The sequence below is a fragment of the Lampris incognitus genome, chromosome 7 (genome assembly GCF_029633865.1).
Source record: "Lampris incognitus isolate fLamInc1 chromosome 7, fLamInc1.hap2, whole genome shotgun sequence".
NCBI classification, from domain to species: Eukaryota; Metazoa; Chordata; class Actinopteri; order Lampriformes; family Lampridae; genus Lampris; species Lampris incognitus.
This window is the reverse complement of record NC_079217.1, coordinates 30,527,069-30,546,490: the sequence shown is the minus strand read 5'-3', so window position 1 is coordinate 30,546,490 and position 19,422 is coordinate 30,527,069. Positions and strand designations below refer to the sequence as shown.

Sequence of the window (19,422 nt, the reverse complement as noted above, 5' to 3'; positions counted from 1 at the left end):
TATTGTGATAAAGATGCCATTTGATGGAGGGATTCTGTCTTTTTCTCATTGCCCATTTACTGAAAATGACTTTGTAACAGATTTCATTTATATTATCTGGTTGGACGTAGAGTGATTGATCTTTTCTTATCTTAACGATTTGCTACTGGATACCTTTTCTGCTGTGTGGGGACAACCAATACGCCTCATTCTGTAATGTAGGAATACTTTCATTGATTCTTGAAAAGGGGTCTGATTTGTGCCTTTGGTTAACTGGCTTTCATGCTGGATGAGCTCCAGGGATGAGCTGTAGATAAACATTTGAGTATGGAACTATAGGCAGAGAGATGGGAGCCTCAGATTGTACTGCCAATCAGGTGAGGCCCAATAGGCAAGATTCAATTAGGGCAAAGATAGGCTTAGATAAAGTAATCCATATTGCAGAAGAATTATGTTTGCCTTGGACTTCAGGCTGGGATTTAGTGGAACTAACTTTACTTGACATTACGTTCGCAAATACTTCCCTGTGCATTTTGCTAGGTTACACTGAAAAAGGCTTCTCACCACACTGCGGCACTTTTCCTATTTGTTTCTATTCACATGCTCTTTATTTTGTAGTGATTTTTTTTTCTTACATATTTCCTCAATTGCTTGGACACCATCCCTGGAACAACTCAACAAATTTTCTCAAGTCTTCACACACAATTTCTAAAAACTCACATCCAACGATGCATACATCTAACTTCTTGGTCCCAATTCAAACTTTGCCCTCAGACTACACAGACTAGATGACTGTTTGTTACACACTGGAGGGATTAATTCAAAACACTGCTACCAAAATGTTTAGAACAGGTTTTCAGAGAAATCATGTGGAATTTAGTAAAGTCACAGCACTGACTATCTAGCTAACGCTTTCAGGGACACCCTGACGAGAGAAATTCAAAACAGTACTGTAATCAATACCTCTAACATTAGCGGATACAGTAATACTACTGTATATGCTGTTTTGGTCAGAAACCTGACCTTTGAAATGTCACTCTGACAAAGCATGTAAGGAAGAGTCCATGCATAGTAAAATACTCAATTTCCAAAAGCTTAATTACCAAATGCAGCAAATATACAGGATATGCGGCATCAGCATTCTCAGCATCTCATCTCAGGTCTGGGTCAGGCCATGATATCTCATTAAGGTCATATATTATGTTCGCTCTTGCCAGGTAGCATGGGAAAAATGCCCTTGTGTGCCCGGATAGACTCCACAGACACATCACCACAGGTCTCCACCATTGCCTCCAGGAGGTTTTGCTGCGTGTAGGTGTTGCGGTCATATACCTTCCACCTCCATGCTGAGAAAAATTCCTCAATCACATTCAGAAATGGGGAATATGCTGACCAAAAATAAATACATAAATAAATGGTGAACTTGGAGTGGTCATTGAACCAGATGTGAACCAGAGCAGCCCAATGGAAAATCACGTTATCCCAAATGACAACATATTGGGCTTGATCTGGTTTCCTTGGCTCCCCTTCCTATTTAGGAATGTTATTTTGAATATTATTGTGCAGCTGACATAAAAGTTGAAGGGTTTGTGCTGTTTTGTAGGGACCCACTTTGACATGGCGGTAGAGGAACCCATGATTGCTGATGGCTGCACATATGGTGATGTTGCCTCCTCTCTGGCCAGGAACTTGTATGATGGCATGGGGACAATTGATGTTGTGCCCGTTTTTGTTAGGTTGCACCCTGCCTTGTCAATGAAGGTGTACTCATGTGGGTCAGCCATGGCATCCAGCTCAAAGATTCCCTACAAAAGTAAAAACAACACATTTTACTGTACTACAAATACAGTACTGTACTGTTGTACTAGAATGAAAGATTATGTACTGCAGTTACTGTAACACACTACTATGCAGTACTGTATTGATATGCTGGGGAGATGGGCCATAGTCTGCATACTGTAAAAAGTCTGCACGTGTATAGCAATTACCTACATATAAGAATGGTTGCTCCTTAACTCTGTCTGAATTCCTTTCAAAAGGCACATGGTGCAGCTGCTTTGTCCTTATGCGATTCTTCTGAATGAATGCTGATGCTGTCAATTCCTTGGAAGACTACCTGGTCTTCAACTATTTAGGTTTGTAACGTTTCCCATGGAAACTCAGATGAGAACCCAAACGCAGGACTCAGACAGGGAGGTTACAGTAACAGTTCAATGATGAAAAGCAGGTAGGGGTCATTACACAGGGAATCAGTCCCAACAGGCAACCAGATAAACAAGGGGCTGGCAGATGAGCAAAAACAGGTCCAAAGCACACCTTCAGTCCAAACAGGCAAACAGAGCCAATGAGGTCAGGAAATAGAAACAAGGTCCAGAAAACAGGCAAAGACTCAAAAACCATGTAGACAGGCAGAATTTGAACTAGCGAATGCTGGATTACTTGGCAGTACACACAAGACACAAGACAATCTGGCAGGGGAAAAGGGAAACCAGGATAGTATATGTGCTAGGGATCTAATGAGGGTACAGGTGAGGTATAAACAGAGTTGGCTGACGACAAAAACCAGGGGCAGGAACTGAAAAGACAAGACAGGTGAGTACTTCAAAACAAAACAGGAAAAACAGGCAATGATGACATTTGAGGACTTCAAAATAAAACAGGAAAAACAACAGAATGAGGCTATGGGAGACAATGACTGAGGTTATGAGCTGACTGAACTGGGAGATATCGTGACAGGGTTTGAATTTCCCTGGCAATCACCCTTTTCACCACAGCAGTCTCCTGTTTAGCTGTGGGAAGTCTTCACTTACTTTCAATAGATGGTCGCCTCTCAGTTCTGCAAAAAGGAAAGTTGACCATTACTGACCTATGGTCACCCGTTACTGTGATAAAACTACACTGAGAACAAAGTGGGGATTCAGTCTATATGCACTACAGCATTACATTTATCACAACAAGGCAAATTACCCATTTTTCCTTCTGAAAGTACAGACAATGGATGCAACTGTGTAATGGCTTAGGTTGGGTTGCATTAGCTGTCCAGCTTCTCTCATAGTCCTCCAATGTATGAGTACATGATGATGGATTTCATCTGATATTACTTGTATTTCTTGTTGTTATCCTCGTCCTCTTCCTCTTCGTTCTCTTGCAACTTAGACATTGTTAGGATCCATTGTTCCACAGCACATGGACATGCCTGTAGGCCCTATTTATAGACCCTGCAATTCTGATGCGTTTTAACCATTTTGAGGCTTAGTGTCTGCACCTGGAGAAAGGTGTGCTCTTTGAGTTTAGGTTGTGATAACTTGAGTTAATTATATTGAGAGCATGTGTTTGCTGAATGAACATTTCAAAGGCCACATGACCTTTGAAACTGCAGTTAATGGACACACTCATATTTGCATATGAAACTGGTTGCTGGTTTCGGTCGTTAGACACTGTATTGTACTGCGTTGTTTATAAGGGTGGGGATACCTGAAGTCAGTTTAGACTGAAGATGTCACTTTGCTGAGGGATTTAACATAACTATCAATAAACGGTGTATCCAGATGAACTGATTCAACCTTCTTTGACTTTTGTGTAAGGTTTTGCAGAAAGGGTTTTGACTGTTGAAACATGTGGAAACAGGTGTTTACGGTTATGGGAAATGTGTGTGTGTTTTTGGGAATGATGTAAGGGTATGGGCTTTTATGCTACAGGAACCAGTTTTAGAGTTTAAGCAATGGAGAGAAACTGTAATCAATTTCAAGGGGCGTGTGTGGGGGGGGGTGGCGTGTTGATTGAAAGGGTAAGATTGGCATCATTAGAAACAATGAAGAACTGGTTGATATGACATTTGTATCCTAGTACTTCAAAGGATGATACATATTCCATGTCCCTACAAAGTCGTGGGTTTGAATCTGTACATCCAAAGGAGTTGAATCAAATGCAACTGGACTTGGTATATATCCGTGAAGACGTTTCGCCTCTCATCCAAGAGGCTTCCTCAGTTCATGCCTTTCTGACTAGACCAAGCTAGTCTGACTGGCTGGTGATGAGAAAAGGCATGAACTGAGGAAGCCTCTTGGATGAGAGGCGAAACGTCTTCACGGATATATACCAAGTCCAGTTGCATTTGATTCAACTCCTTAGGATAACCATGACCTGGATGAATGAGAACATTCACAGACAATCTGTACATCCATTTTGTACTGTAATTCCCCTGTTCCCCACTTCTTGATGTATGTTCTTGTGCCGCACCTACACAAAATCTACTGGATGTGAAGTGAACTCTTGGCTATGTTATGATTGCTTTGTAGTGCTCTATGATGCCAGTTGGTTCATTCGAACATTCAAATTTATCTGCTGATTACTCAGTCTCTTAAAAACGAGCCTTTGGATAAAAGCATCTGCTAAATGAGCAAATGTAGTTCATGAATCTTGTTGTGTGTTATCCTCCCTCTCTCCGCCTCTCCCGTGTTTGTTGACACCCATCACTTTATGATATCCAACACAGCAGAAATTACATGAAAAATAGGGAAACGTGGCCACCGGTCATTGCTAGCACAAAAAGACAGAAAATGAAATATATAAGTCCTTTCTCACCTCTGATGCCTTCCTGTCTCTGCTCTTAAATGGCCAGTAGAAAATACTCAGGCGGGAGGAGGGGGTGATGGGTGTTCATTATGATCCCAGCCTAAACTTTGGAACTGTGTGGCCACATGCTGCACAGAAGGCACGTTGACTAACAATCTGAAGTGGGCAGCTGCTGTTTCTGGACACTCGTTTCCAGGCCTGGTCTGTAAAGAGTGGTGAGAACAGCAATGGTGGGGGTAACATTGCTAATCACCCTGTGTGGAAATGAAGCGTCCATTAAATGGAAAACAAACTATTTGAAGGGAAATACAACACTTAGGAGAAGACACACTGTTAGTCTATACTGTTTGTATGTATGTGTGTGTATGTGTGTGTGTGTGTGGGGGGGGGGTCTTTGCAGTCCCAAACAAAGACCTTGAACCTCCATAAATAACAAGAACCAGTATGAATGTTACACCAGATGTATACAACCGAGAGCTGAATTTGAATAAATTGGAGGACCAAAAGAAGGCACCACAACATTAATTACCATCAAGTAACCTACCCAAATGATCTTGATTTAAAATGGAAAAAAAAGTGTTTATGGACAAAATTGTGTTTTTTGTGTAAAATGTATCTTTTTTTAATCAATCTCTATAAAGTGACAACCCATTCCTAGAACTGTGGACATTTACCTGTGGACATTTACCGATCCCTCCTTTCCTCTGCACTGATTTAGTGCTACACTGTTGTTGACTGGTCTCCTGATTCAGGTTAATTGTGGTGGCATTTGCCTCCCTTGAAAAGTTTGGTCCCAGCCGGAGGCACTGGCGGTTAATACCTAGATTGTAACTCCATCCAGGGCAGTGAAGCTATGATTGGGATCTGATTGGAAAATGCACCCTTTGGTCAAATCTGAATTTCCAGGACTGAAATGGTGGCTCATCTTATATACCGATTTACTGCACTGAAGTTTTGAAGAAATTAACAAATTTGTCCATGTTCATTTATATTTTAGACAAAGTATTTCTGATATATGTAAATATCTAGTCTCATAAGGCCAGACATAAGCATACACAACTATGTCGAGAAGGCAAATGTATTTTCCTGTGGGGTAATAAGCTGATGCTAATCAAGAACAAACGCAAGGTGTCTGCCTCTCGTTTTATTACTGCTAACACAATTACACAAACTGACCCCGCCTATCAGGGAACATTTATCTCTTAGCGTATCGGCATGGCTACATCTGTTTTCTTCCATTAATCTCTCTCCCATCCATCCCATCAGTGTCTTTATGAAAGCATTATTAACAGGGATCTCCAGCACCAGCCGCACCTGAGCCCCTGCACAATTACCTTCCTCCCAAAACCATCTCTGCTGGTGATAAATGTCCATATTAGGGGCTGGATTCTTAATTCATTGAGTTATGAAAATATCTCTCAGAAAAAAGGGGCCAAAGGTTGTCTGTGCGTTGCCTTTCTGGCTGGCCCAAACAAAAGGAGGCTGTAGATGAGAGATGGCATGATATTTCCCCAACAATGGCACATGAATCTTTCATACTGGCAGAGCCTTGTCGAATTTACTGTGGTTGAATTAATTTATGGTACAAACTGCATACCTCTCACCAACAACACCAACCCCATTCCACACATTGTCACTACTCTTCTGATGATCTACATCTTCATTTGTGGTATGTCTCAGCCAAGGCCTAATGGGAAGGAAGTACTTTGATAGCAAGTTTAGTTCATCAACTGGGGAAGGGCGGTGCACCATCAGCACTATGCAGACATTCGCTCTGTTATGAAGATATGCAGGTCTATAGAGGACTTTTCTATCCATGCGTCAGTGAATTTCACTTATGTGAGGATGAGATGAGAATTACAGCTAAGCAAACATTTAATACCCATTCACAATGATTAAAATTTGTCTGCATGTTAGAGAGCAAGACAGGGAGAGAGACACATGCAGGGGCAAGAGACATAGAATTGATTTATCTATTTATTTCCCCCCTCCCCCATTTTTTTCCGAAATTGTACTTGGCCAATTATCCCACTCTTCTGAGCCGTCCCAGTCGCTGCTCCACCCCCTCTGCCAATCCGGGGAAGGCTGCAGACTACCACATACATATGTAGTCACCAGCCGCTTCTTTTCACCTGACAGTGAGGAGTTTCACCAGGGGGACGTAGTGTGTGGGAGGATCGCACTATTCCCCCCAGTTCCCCCTCCCCCCAAACAGGTGCCCCGACCGACCAGAGGAGGTGCTAGTGCAGCGACCAGGACACACCCATATCAGGCTTCCCACCCGCAGACCAACCAAGCTGGACGTAACACGGGGATTCGAACTGGCGATCCCCATGTTGGTAGGCAACAGAATAGACCACTACACTGTCTGGACGCCCTGCAGACAGAGAATTCTGATACAAGAATTAGACAGTAACTTTAAAAGGGAAGTGAGTGTTTGCTTGATTGTGCATGTACATCTCCAAGTAGGTGCTACTTGTTATTCAAACTGGTACATTGATTGAGTTTTTGATGAAGCGCTCTGAAGTTATGTTTGCAGCGTGTTAAAGACAAAGGGTCCTAGGCTTTCTTAGAGGTGTGCAGTGTGAAATGTGGATTTGCGCTGGCCAAAAGGTATTTTCATGAGGCGCAGTCATGATATCTGTGCATGCTGTGCTCATTGGTGATGTGCCCCACCCTGAAGTGGGAGGAGAGACATGATAGGAGGTCAGTGACAACCCAGCTTTTTAGTTCTGCAATGATATTTGCACATTGGATCCTGTTGTTTCTGACTGTTTGTGGAAAGCTCTGGAATGTGCTCCCTTGCTTCCATCACCAAGATGACAGTGTGCTCATTGTGCATTATATGCTCCTTTTAAAGGAAAGGAAAAGAGGAGATATTGTTAAACACTATTTTCTTTTTCAAACATGGCTGACATACTTCCATTTGTCATTGCCCACAATGTTAAAAAGTCAACTTTCTTTGACCTTTGATTCAATCTGTGATCACATATATTTTGTTTCAACACAGCAAAAACACAATACAGGTGTTGTCACTGACATATCTTGATGTTTCAATTGTGAGATGAATACTTGTCTATACAGATGTGGTATGATCAAGGGTTACACAATGCTTACAGGCCTGAATTGCTGTTAGCCTTGATTAGCCAGCTAGCATTTTGTGATCCTTGATCAAATGACATAATCAAGTTGAATATACTATGTGTGATATACAATGATTAGGCAATATATTGAAACCACTGAAAAGTAAGTGACTAAGTGAATAACATTGATTATCTGATTACAATGGCACCTGTCAAGGGGTGAGATATATTAGGCAGCAAGTGAACAGTCAGTTCTTGAAGTTGATGTGTTAGAAGCAGGAAAAATGGACGCGCGTAGGGATCTGAGCGACTTTGACCAGGGCCAAATTGTGATGGCTAGACGGCTGGGTCAGAGCATCCCCAAAATGGCAGGTATTGTGGGGTGTTCCCAATATGTAGTCATCAGTACCTACCAAAAATGGTCCAAGGAAGGACAGCCACTGAACCAGTGACAGGGTCATGGGCGCCCAAGGCTCATTTATGTGCATCAGGAGTGAAGGCTAGCCTGTCTGGTCTGATCTCACAGAAGAGCTACTGTTGCTCAAATTGCTGAAAAAGTTAATACTGGCTATGATAGACAGGTGTCAGAACACACAGTGCATCACAGCTTGCTGGGTATGGGGCTACGTAGCCGCAGACCAGTCAGAGTGCCCATGATGACTCCTATCCACCACTGGAAGTGCCTACAATGGGCACATGAGTGTCAGACATGGACCATGGAGCAGTGAAAGAAAGTAGCCTGGTCTGATAAATCATGTTTTCTTTTACACCATGTAGACACCCAGGTGTGTGTGTACGTCATTTACCTGGGGAGAGATGGCACCAGGATGCACTATGGGAAGAAGCCAAGCCAGCGGAGGCAGTGTGATGCTCTGGGCAATGTTCTGCTGGGGAAACCCTGGGTCCTGGCATTCATGTGGATGTTACTTTGACATGTACCACCTACCTAAACATCATTGTAGACCAAGTACACCCCTCCCTGGCAATGGTATTCCCTGATGGCTGTGGCCTCAGGTGGTTTTAATTTTTTGGCTGATCAGTGTAGTCCTGACTAGTGAGCAGGAGAAAAAAATGTTTTAAGGTACTGTAGACACATGACAGCTATCTCTGTGAAACTCATATGTTTCATTTTTTTTTATTTTAGTTTTAATTCATTTTTCTATTGTAATGACAAAAAGACAGAGTTAGGAGACCAAAGGGAAGTTCGAGAAATGAAGCTGAAAGACAGTTGCAGAAAGTATCCCCGCATCAGTACACGCAACACAGCAATCCCTCTGACATTAAATCAATTAAGGCACAGATTGGGCTCTTTGATAACAGCTTTTCCAACTGGGCAGATATAAGGGTTTGAATAAAAGGCAGCCTTTCTGCTTTTCCTCTGACACCTGCCACGAGCACCTACTGAGTGGCTGTCTGCACTAGCACGATTCATCTGTGAACTGACTGGTTTGCTGTGCACAGGTACGATAAGCTCCTGATGTGGGAACACAGTCCCGAACAAAGCTGTCAAGGTGTGGAGTCAGACATATGTGGTGAAACACACGGTGGACATCTCGGCTAGCCAGTATCTCCAACAGCAGCCTTTCAACAGCCCTCTATACTCTTAATAACACACATGCACACACATACACACGCACACAAATGCACAATGTACACACTGGCTCTTTTTAATGTGATTCTAGTAGGAAACCAGCATCAGGAAAAAAATGCAATGTATATCACATTCCAGAGTGTTGAATCAGTTCATATGGACACAAAGTTTAGGTATCTCCAACCTTATAAACATTACAGTTGCCTAATGACTGAAACCAGCAATGGATCTCACATGAAAATGCAGTGACCATTCACTAGAGTTACAATGGCCAGGTGTACTATTCACAGAGGATTGGGGAATGGTTGCAATGGTTATAAGATGGTGACAGATGTACTCTTAGCCCCTCTCCTCGGTTCAGGGATGATCATCCCCTCTTCACATAGATGGCATCTTTGGCCCCCGTGGATGCTGGTTTGAACGGGGAGTCAAAGAGGCCATCTTTGTGAAGAGGGAGTGACTGTCCCTGAACTGGGGGAGGGGGGCGGCTAAGAGTACATCTGTCGCTATCTTACAATGCTGTGATTGCAACTATTACAACTAACTATTGCAACCAATCCACTGTGAATAGTACACATGGCCATTGCAATCCTAGTTAATGGTCGCTGCATGTTCATGTAAAACCAGTGTGATTGATGATTTCAGTCATTATGCCACTGTATTGTTTATAAGGGTGGGGATACCTGCACTCAGCTGAGACTGATGAGGTCACTTAGACGAGTGATGAAACACGTTGTCCCACTAAACTTTGTGTACAGATGAACTGAGTCAATTTGTTATACTAGTGATATATGTACATTCAATTTTTTCCCTTATGCTGGTTTCCTAATAGAATGACATTAAAATGAGTGTGTGTGTGTGTGTGTGTGTGTGTGTGTGTGTGTGTGTGTGTGTGTGTGTGTGTGTGTGTGCGCGCATTCATGGGCATGCATGACAGTGTGTGTGCACAGAGCAGAGAGTTCATGACTCAATATGAAAACTTGTGCTGGCTTCCATAACTAGCCATCCATCACGTGGAACACAGTCGTGGGAAAAATGAGTTGGGGTGATGCTAATGATACATATTTCAACAACATTAACATCATTTTGCTGTTCAATAATCTCTCCTCCATTGGTGTTGTTCAACAAAGCACATCTATTCCCCGCGCTGTAATAGAATAAGTAATAGCTTTTGAATATAAAACTAAGTGTATGAGGAAATGAACTAGATGACTGTAATGATTAATTCCATTTCCTCGACAGAGCGATGATGGAATGGAAACAGGATGTCAATTACCACATATGTGCTGTCAGTGTCATTGTTTCATTATCATAATCAGTTATATTTTCTTTTTCTTTTTGCCTTTTGAGTTGATAATCTCAAATATGTTATCTATCTATCTATCTATCTATCTATCTATCTATCTATCTATCTATCTATCTATCTATCTATCTATCTATCTATCTATCTATCTATCTATCTATCTATCTATCTGTAATTGTATATTATTTATAATATACTTATACAATAAGTGAAATATGCTTGCATATGCTTGTGTGTGTGTGTGTGTGTGTGTGTGTGTGTGTGTGTGTGTGTGTGTGTGTGTGTGTGTGTGTGTGTGTGTGTTGATGATGGGTAGGTGCATGTCTGTGTGCCTGTTTTACCACATTTTCCGTATAAAAGGAGCAATGAGGCAGATGAGTTAGTGCCACTATGTACGGTGTGACAGGGACAGCGGGATGATGGGCCATTCCAGAGTGTGTAGTCCTCGTGGTCCGTGTTTTGTCAACAGATGCAATGTTAAATTTGGAAAATGGGGAGAAGAAAGAGTCAAGTCAATTCAATTTTATCTGTATAGCCCAATATCACAAATTACAAATATGTCTCAGTCAGTGGGCTTTACAGCAACACAACATTCTATCCTTAGTCCCTCTTATTGGATAAAGAACAACTCCCTAAAAAAAAAAACTAAAAAAAAAACGCTTAACAGGGAGAAAAAATAGGAAGAAACCTCAGGGAGAGCAACAGAGGAGGGATCTCTCCCCCAAGGCGGACAACGTGCAATGGATGATGTGTTTACACAATTTACAGAACACAACATTGAAAGAGGATAAACAGAATTATAATGGATTTATAAAATGTATGAAGAATATGATGTGCAGGATGCCAAGCAGAGGCCTAAAGAGAGAAACAAAATCACAGCCAAAGCCTCACTCACTGAAGTGGGAGAGATGTACCATTTTTAAACCTGTTTCAATTCTTGCTCCCAATTGTGAGGTGTGTGTTTGTGTGTGTGTGTGTGTGTGTGTGTGTGTGTGTGTGTGTGTGTGTGTGTGTGTGTGTGTGTGTGTGTGTGTTGGTATAGGCTTTTTTAGATAGATAGCTGAAGAGCCTGTTGTTTCCAACAGTGTTTCCCTCCGCACATCCGCATCCCCCCCCCCCTTTACCCACCACTCTTACCCACCCGTACCCCCTCCCTATCCTTACACCCCCTCCTCTAATGGAGTACATGGAGCACCACTTTCCGTCTGGGCTCATGGTAGCCAGGAGTGCAGCTAATAACGGCCATGCATTTGGAGTACATGGGTGTGAGCCTGAGTGAATGTGTGCCAGTAACGCAGTGTTGGCAGACGTGATTTAGGTATGCAAAGTGGTGCATATGGGACCAGCTTCTGTGTAGGTTGAACTGTTATGTAAATGAACCAGGCCAAGCGGTGATGGCCATCCCTTACTATACGCTGCAGTTATGGTGTTGCACTCACACTTTCTAATGTACGTGCCGTTTCTTGTGTTAGGGTCATTGATATCAAAATAAAAGTGGCAGTTTTACAATTCGTCACTAGGGGTTTTTTTTTCAACATGAAAAGGAATTTGAGGAAGATGGGCAAAAAAATTGGTTTAGACTTATTTGTCTTTGTTTATGCCTCTTTGTGCATTGCAATTTGCAAATACAGATGCTTATGAGCCTACTTTTCTGTTGTTTGAGGTTGTTTGTTTTTGCTTCTTTTTTTTAAAAAGTTTTTGCTATGTTCCTTCTTTTGTATATATTCAGTGTTTTTACATACAGTGAGCACATCCTGATACCCTCCCTTTCGTTGATTTGTTTTTAAGGGGTGGAGGCCATGTTTTCTCAGCAGCCCCAGGACCTGGTGGTGGTGGCCGGCCAGCCGGTGACCTTGCCGTGCTCCATCCCCGGCTACCATGGTGTTGTCCTGTGGATCAAGGATGGCCTTGCGCTCGGTGTCGGCAGGGACCTTTCCGGTAACAAAAAAATAAAAATAATAATTTATCACCCTGAGCATGCCAGCCCCGCGCCATCATGTCTGTTTCCTGCTCTTTCCATCTCCTTCACTCCCTTCTGTTACTTACACTCTGTCATAAAGCTGTCACATTCAAATTTCTCCCTTGACTGCTTTTTGTCACCTGAAAAGCTCCCGCCTGTCATCGTTCCACCCTCTCCCAACTATATCACTCTGCAGACGCAGAGAATAGAGATGCCATGATACTCCAGATTTTTTACATTGACTCACTTTGAATAAATATAATGAATCCAAACCTGTTTAACGTTTCAGGTCTAGACACATAAAGGAATATTTTGTAACTTACAGTAAATAAACTGAAAAAGAGCCAAGTATCCCTCGCTCCTTTTTAAAGCTAGATCTAATTCAACAAAAGTTTGTGTCACGCGAAAGAGTCCAGAAATCCAAAATAAATGTGACATGTGTTGTTGACACTGGCCTTTTATCAGTACATTAAGTTGGCGAATGGCTTTCTGAAGAGCAGCTCACCACTTCATTGCACCTCTTGTTTAATTGCCTTAGTTGTTTAATGTGAACCAAAACTGACTGTCGCGCTGCCATTCAGTAGCCTTGTTATTTCATTACTTGAGGCTTCATGAATAGTCATAAACTTAATATCAGTGTTGTATCAACACAACACTCAAATAAATACTAACAACCTTTTTAGGCACTGACCTAATGAATTAGTATAATCCATGAAAATGCGGGATGCCAGCATAATTCATTATTAACAGCATTAATTTTCCTGCAGGAACTGAGATCCATGGTAACACTTATAATCAATACATAGCACTCTTTACGCTGGTAGAACAATACAGTTTCTTTGTGTGTGTGTGTGTGTGTGTGTGTGTGTGTGTGTGTGTGTGTGTGTGTGTGTGTGTGTGTGTGTGTGTGTGTGTGTGTGTGTGTGTGTGTGGTAACTGCTATCTGATAGTCCTCCCACACCAGCTCTACAAGACCAGCTCTACACAGACATAGACTGTGAGTTAGAGTTATAGCAATTCAGGAGACGATGCCACAATATCCAACCAGGGTCATTTTTAAAACATGAAAGTCTCGTACGATTGGGAACGATTAAATATGTATTCCACTAGAGATTTGGGGTCTTCTACCCCAAGACCTTCAGCAGCTTCTCTGGGGAGCCTGGTCTGTCACCGATAGTGGTTGGCAATTAAACCTCAGTGGCTGAGGGTGCCCCAATAAAGCCATCCCATCCCCTGGCCCAGTCCTTATCAGGCCCAGGGGAGGGTTAGAGCTTGCAGTAAACAATGGCCCAACAGCCAAAGAGTCTGATTTAGAGAAAGCAAGGGGAGGGAGAAAAGGAACAGATTTATGATAACCAGATAGAGAAATGGCAAAAGGTGACAGAGAGAGAGAGAGAGAGAGAGAGAGAGAGAGAGAGAGAGAGAGAGAGAGAGAGAGAGAGAGAGAGAGAGAGAGAGAGAGAGAGAGAGAGAGAGAGAAAGAGAGAGAGTGCATGTGTGCGTGCACACATGTGTGTTTGTACAGTATGTGAGAGGGGGAATAGAGAAAGAGAGAGAGAAAAAAGGGATTTTTATAGGGCCAGAGTCGAGCAGTTATTATAGGATTCCTTTCTACTTAACTAGAGAGGTCAATCAAGAATACATTTCATTTTTAAAAAGAGCAAAGGTGGAGGGTGGAGAAAGAAAAAAAAAAAAGCAAAGAGAGAAAATGTGAGAAAGACGGAGAAGGTGAAAACTCAACAGTGAGGGCAGATCAGAAACAAAACACATGCCAGGACGTCATTAGGGGTCATGAACAGAAAGTAGTGCTTGGCTAACTTTCTGTGTTACTGAAGACTACCACATAGCATGTATTTCTATGGCTCAGTAAGCAAGCCTGAATGCTGCTGGGGTGAATCTAAAACTATCAGTAGTCTACACTCCATCCCGTCTTACAAAAGAAGAAAATAAAGAATAACAAGGCTTTGAATGAGGAGGAATGTAGCCACCTGCCTGGAGAAGATATGTCTCTCAAAAGCAGCAGAAGGCTACGGACAGGAGCTGAGCGTCCTCTATTGAGACGGATCACACTTTTTTTTAAATAAAGTGCTCCACAGCTGTCTTTTTTATCACTTACCTCTATAAACAAACAACTCAGTAGGCAGTGAAAGAATAATGGGGCATCAACTGCTAGAGATGCACAATGAAAGGGAAAGCTGCAGCTGTACACATAAAAAAAGTGCAAGGCATCAGAGGTTGCATGGGCCATTTCAGTGATATGGTCTACTCTGCTATTCATAGAAACAAGCTGCGTCTGCAACAGCATGCTCCGCCTGGGACCTGTTTCCATTCAGACATGCGGTGATTAAACTGAGAGAACTCGTCCACCATTCAAAGCGAGGAATCAGCACACAAAAGCCAATGATTCCTATCTGTCCATGAATTTCCTCCTCATTCCCTTTTGTGACACACTTTTCTGCTCTAATTAGAGGCAAATGCAGTCGCCCTGAAGTAGCTCGGAAATACACTGATCAATACACTGTATAATAAACATGCATCATGCGTACATCCACCGTGCATGGCAACAGTGACTGTAACGGTGAGTTCCTGTTAGTGAATCCTGCTGGAGTGCACATGTGACATGACCGAAAAAGAAAGACTTGGCATACTCCATACCATGTAAGAGTCATGTGCACGTCCCCTGGAAACTAGAGTACCTGACAAGGATGTGACATCACTGCTTTATCTCCAAATGAGAGGAGAGGACTTTGTTCACCCTCTATCAGACATTCACTTATTTCTATCTCCTGGTGGTGACACTGAAACACAATCTGGGTGAATGCTATAACTCACAAGACCCTGCCTCTGTTTTCTGTATGAACACACACACACACACACACACACACACACACACACACACACACACACACACACACACACACACACACACGTCATTGATCTAAGCCCAAGGCAAATCCATTCCTGTCCTGATGGATTCATTACTCCTTAATAGGCCTATTTTACATTGTTTGCTTTGGGTAACAGGCTGCACCTTCAAAATTGATTGAGATCAATGGCATGGTATAGATACACTTATTACGGATAAATATGGATAAAGGCGATACATTTTTTGCCATAGCGGAAAAAAAAATGCATAACAGGCTAGAATGCAAATGTGCACTTTTATAATTATTTTTTGAACATGATGCTCGTTTTCCTTGGCATTATATGAATGACTTTTTGTGATTAGAGTCGTTAGCATAATAGATATTTTTCCAGTTGCATCCAGCTAAGGAAGAAATACAAAAGCACTGACCCCTGATGCCAGGGGCCGTGCCTATAGTCCCCGGGTCCTATATTCCCCGGGTCCTATGTTCCCCGATCGGGGAACATAGGACCCTTTCGAAAAAAAAGGGTCCCATATTCCCCGTTTTCCCCTAAAAAGGTCCTATAATCCCCGTTGCAATAGACACCGGGGAACATAGGACCCTCTTTTGGAAAAAGGGTCCTACATTCCCCGCTGTTTCCAGGGGAACATAGGACCTTTTTCCAAATAAAGGGTCCTATATTCCCCGCTATTGCCAATCGAGGAACAAACCGGGGAACTTAGAACCCTTTTTGCAAATTAATTTCCTTAACGGGTCCAAAATAATAAAAACTGGGGTCAAGGCTGAGATGTAGGCTACGATAATCTATTCCTCCGCTGATTAAATTAGGCCGTATTACCATTGTTGGCTGTTGTATATCGCAGGCCACCTTGAGTGTGTATCCAAATTCGGCCTATAGAGGAGGCTGTAATTTGCTTTATTGTTATTTCTTACCAATATTTACTGCAGTAGGCCTAGTTAGTTGGCTCTCCGGCTCAGCATGGACAGTCGGCAACCAACGCAAGTTTGTCTTGCAGTAGGCCCGCCTACCAGTATAACCTAGCCATTTCCACCTTCGCTCAAAGGTCAATTTGCACAGCACTGGACACTTCAGCCACTTTCTTGTTACTTTGCAGTTCGTTTTCCATATTAAATCACTTGGCAGACTTTCTTTCAAAAAGACTTTAATGATGAACTTTTTAGGCAGAGAACTTAGACCAGGACTTGAAATTTAGGACCAGCACAAAGTATCCATCAACGGGGGCCGCCTGCCTTACACAATAGGCTAATTGCCCAATAATAATAATATGTGCTTCTCAAAAAACTAAAGGCTTGTGGAGGTGCTAAACCAAAAACATGAATCAAAGACGAACATCAAAGGATGTAAGGTAACACTCACCAAATGGTAAGAAAATAACAGAGGCAGTCCTCTATTTCACCATTTTATCGTCTGGCATCAGTCATTAAGGTTTCTGAAGAAGACCACCCGGCCAAGTTAATGACTGATGCCAAACAATGAAATGGTAAAATAGAGAATTGTGTCTTTTTTTTTCATTTGATGAGTGCTACCTTACATCCTTTGATGTTCTTCTTTAATAATAATAATAATAATAATAATAATAGTAATAATACCAATAATAATAATAAGAAATAATACATAATAATAATAATAATAACAGCCTAATAATGATAATAATAATAATAGCCTAATTATAAAAGAGGCCTAATAACAAATAACAATTACAGGCACAATACTATCAATAGTAATGCTGATAATAGGCTATTAATAACAAAATGCTTCTAGTAAAAAAAAGCTTGGCTGAAAAAGGGTTGGTCTATGGCAGAAGCCCCCCAGAAAAGGCATGGTCTAAAACAAAAATCTCCAAGGCCTAACTAGCCTAACGTTAAGGCTTTTTTCTTCTTCAAAAAATCAAAATGAGTAGTCCTAGTCCATTAGGCTACTCAACAAAGAGGGGCTAAAACCCTGGATTTGACATTGCCGACGCTGCAGGACCCTTTGCGCATTATAGATCCTTCTTATTGGGACTGTTGGCTCCCTCGCAACTTCTGCAATCACCCCCTGTCGGAATTCTGCACGGTGCACCATTTCTCCGTCAGGGGGATGCACGTGTTCCCCAACATCGTGCACAATAATGTTAGCATCCACGTCCTCCACTTCAAATCTATTTGTGATCAGTGGCACTCTACAGTTCCTCCTCCAGCACCTCCATCTAATGGTGTCTTGATTGGTGCGGTGCTTCTGATATCTGAAGTTCTCATGTACCAACACTTTGCCCCCTCGATCACCATCCATAACTATCGCCATTGTTTGTCTTCTTGTAGGCTAGTAAGCACATGACAGTGAGTCCACGAGTTATCACCGATAACAACCGATTGTTGCAAATTGTTGCAAGTTGGCGGGCGGTTTAGACATTGGTGAATTTTGATCATGTGGTTTAGAACGCCAGGAAACTTGCGTGCAGATGACCACACATCCACGACAAGTCTTAAATATTTCCAAACTCGAAATCATGTGTGCATTTGGCTATTTATAAATTATTTTTCGAGCAATATGTGTTTTGTGATTCAGCTTTAGCGTTGTTGATTAGCCTTTCATTCATATTTTGTCAAAAAGGCGTATTCATTAGCCTAGGCCCATGTCCCGTTATTTCTGTAGCATACAGCATCTTAGAATCTTAAGAGACCAGGCAGATATTGTTATTATTTTATTGTTATTACCATGCCTTATTAGCCTACTTTATAATTATAAATATTTCAATTATCCGATTTTTAGCATTTCTAATATAAGGCTATATTGTTATTATTATCCTTATTATTATTATTATCATCATCATCATCATTATTATTACGCTATTATTATTATCATTATTATTGTTCTGATCCGTTATTCCCACCTATATGCTTATTTAGGTGTCATTGATTATAAATGATCAGGCACACCGTTATTACACAATGCCTAACGTGGCTTGCTTTATTCCACCGTATTGCAAGACTGCCCGAACAATATTCCTCGCGCTTCTCCCACGTCAACAGGTGACGTCACATACATACGGGTGCCCTTACATGCAGAACCGGTACATGACAATTATTGTTATTATTATGTTATTATTATTATCATTACAATTATGATGCTTAAAGGGCCTTACTGAGCAGATGGTTTCTATCTAATATCTGTCAGATGCTTTTCCCAATAAGCTGGTGTGGTTATGATGGGAACGACGGCTTTCTAGGGAACATAGAAGAAGTGGGTCGGAATTGGCCTCTTGTCGGTATCAGCCAGCTTTTGCAGGAGTCTATCCCTGGTACAATGCGCTAGACCTCTGGGAGATGGACTGCTGAGGACGGAACACAACACCTATCCTCAGCTCCCAGCACTTCTCGCACAATGTGCTACTCATACGCTGAGTTGGCGGCACCCGGGATCGAACTCACGACCTTGCGATCCATAGGCGAGAGCTCTACCGACTGAGCTATGCCCGGGTACAGTTGCTCAAGGAACATAGGCTTACTATATTACATTCAGACACAGACGAGCCAGCTCACCTACTCGGCGAGGCGCATTTTCCTCGGTAAGTGACACATTTCGCGCATAAATATCAGAGAACTACCGCGGTGGGTTATGCGCCCAAATGTAAGCTATAGCCTAATAAATTGAAATTGGTGTAGTGTCTAAAGTTTCCACATACTTTAGCCAACCTGGACTTTGTGAATTCGTTTTTGTGATATAAAAATAGAAATCGTATGATTCATTGTCTTCTTAATAATCTGCCCTAAATAATGCATTATTGAAAATGCACTTTTTGCGCCAAACAGCGTCAAACCTGCTGACCGGGGAACATAGGACCTTTCTTTATAAAAAGGGTCCTATGTTCCCCGGGTGCCCTAGGGGAACATAGGACCCTTTTTATAAAGAAAGGTCCTATGTTCCCCTGCACATACAAAACGGGGAACATAGGACCCTTTTGGGGAAAAGTGGGGAATATAGGGCCCTCTGTATACAAAAAGGTCCGATATTCCCCGGTCTCATACAAAGCGGGGAACATAGGACCCGGGGACTATAGGAC

At 42.1% G+C, this 19,422-nt stretch overlaps 1 protein-coding gene across 1 annotated transcript in view; it reads left to right on the top strand.

Moving 5' to 3' along the window:
• Positions 1 to 1,596: 1,596 nt before the first annotated feature.
• Positions 1,597 to 19,422, top strand: part of kirrel3b (kirre like nephrin family adhesion molecule 3b) — a 137,357-nt gene continuing 119,531 nt past the window's right edge. Inside the window, exons 1-2 of the mRNA XM_056282841.1 lie at positions 1,597 to 1,792; positions 12,320 to 12,469. Coding sequence (XP_056138816.1) covers positions 1,597 to 1,792; positions 12,320 to 12,469 — 346 coding nt within the window. The remainder of the gene's footprint in view (positions 1,793 to 12,319; positions 12,470 to 19,422) is intronic.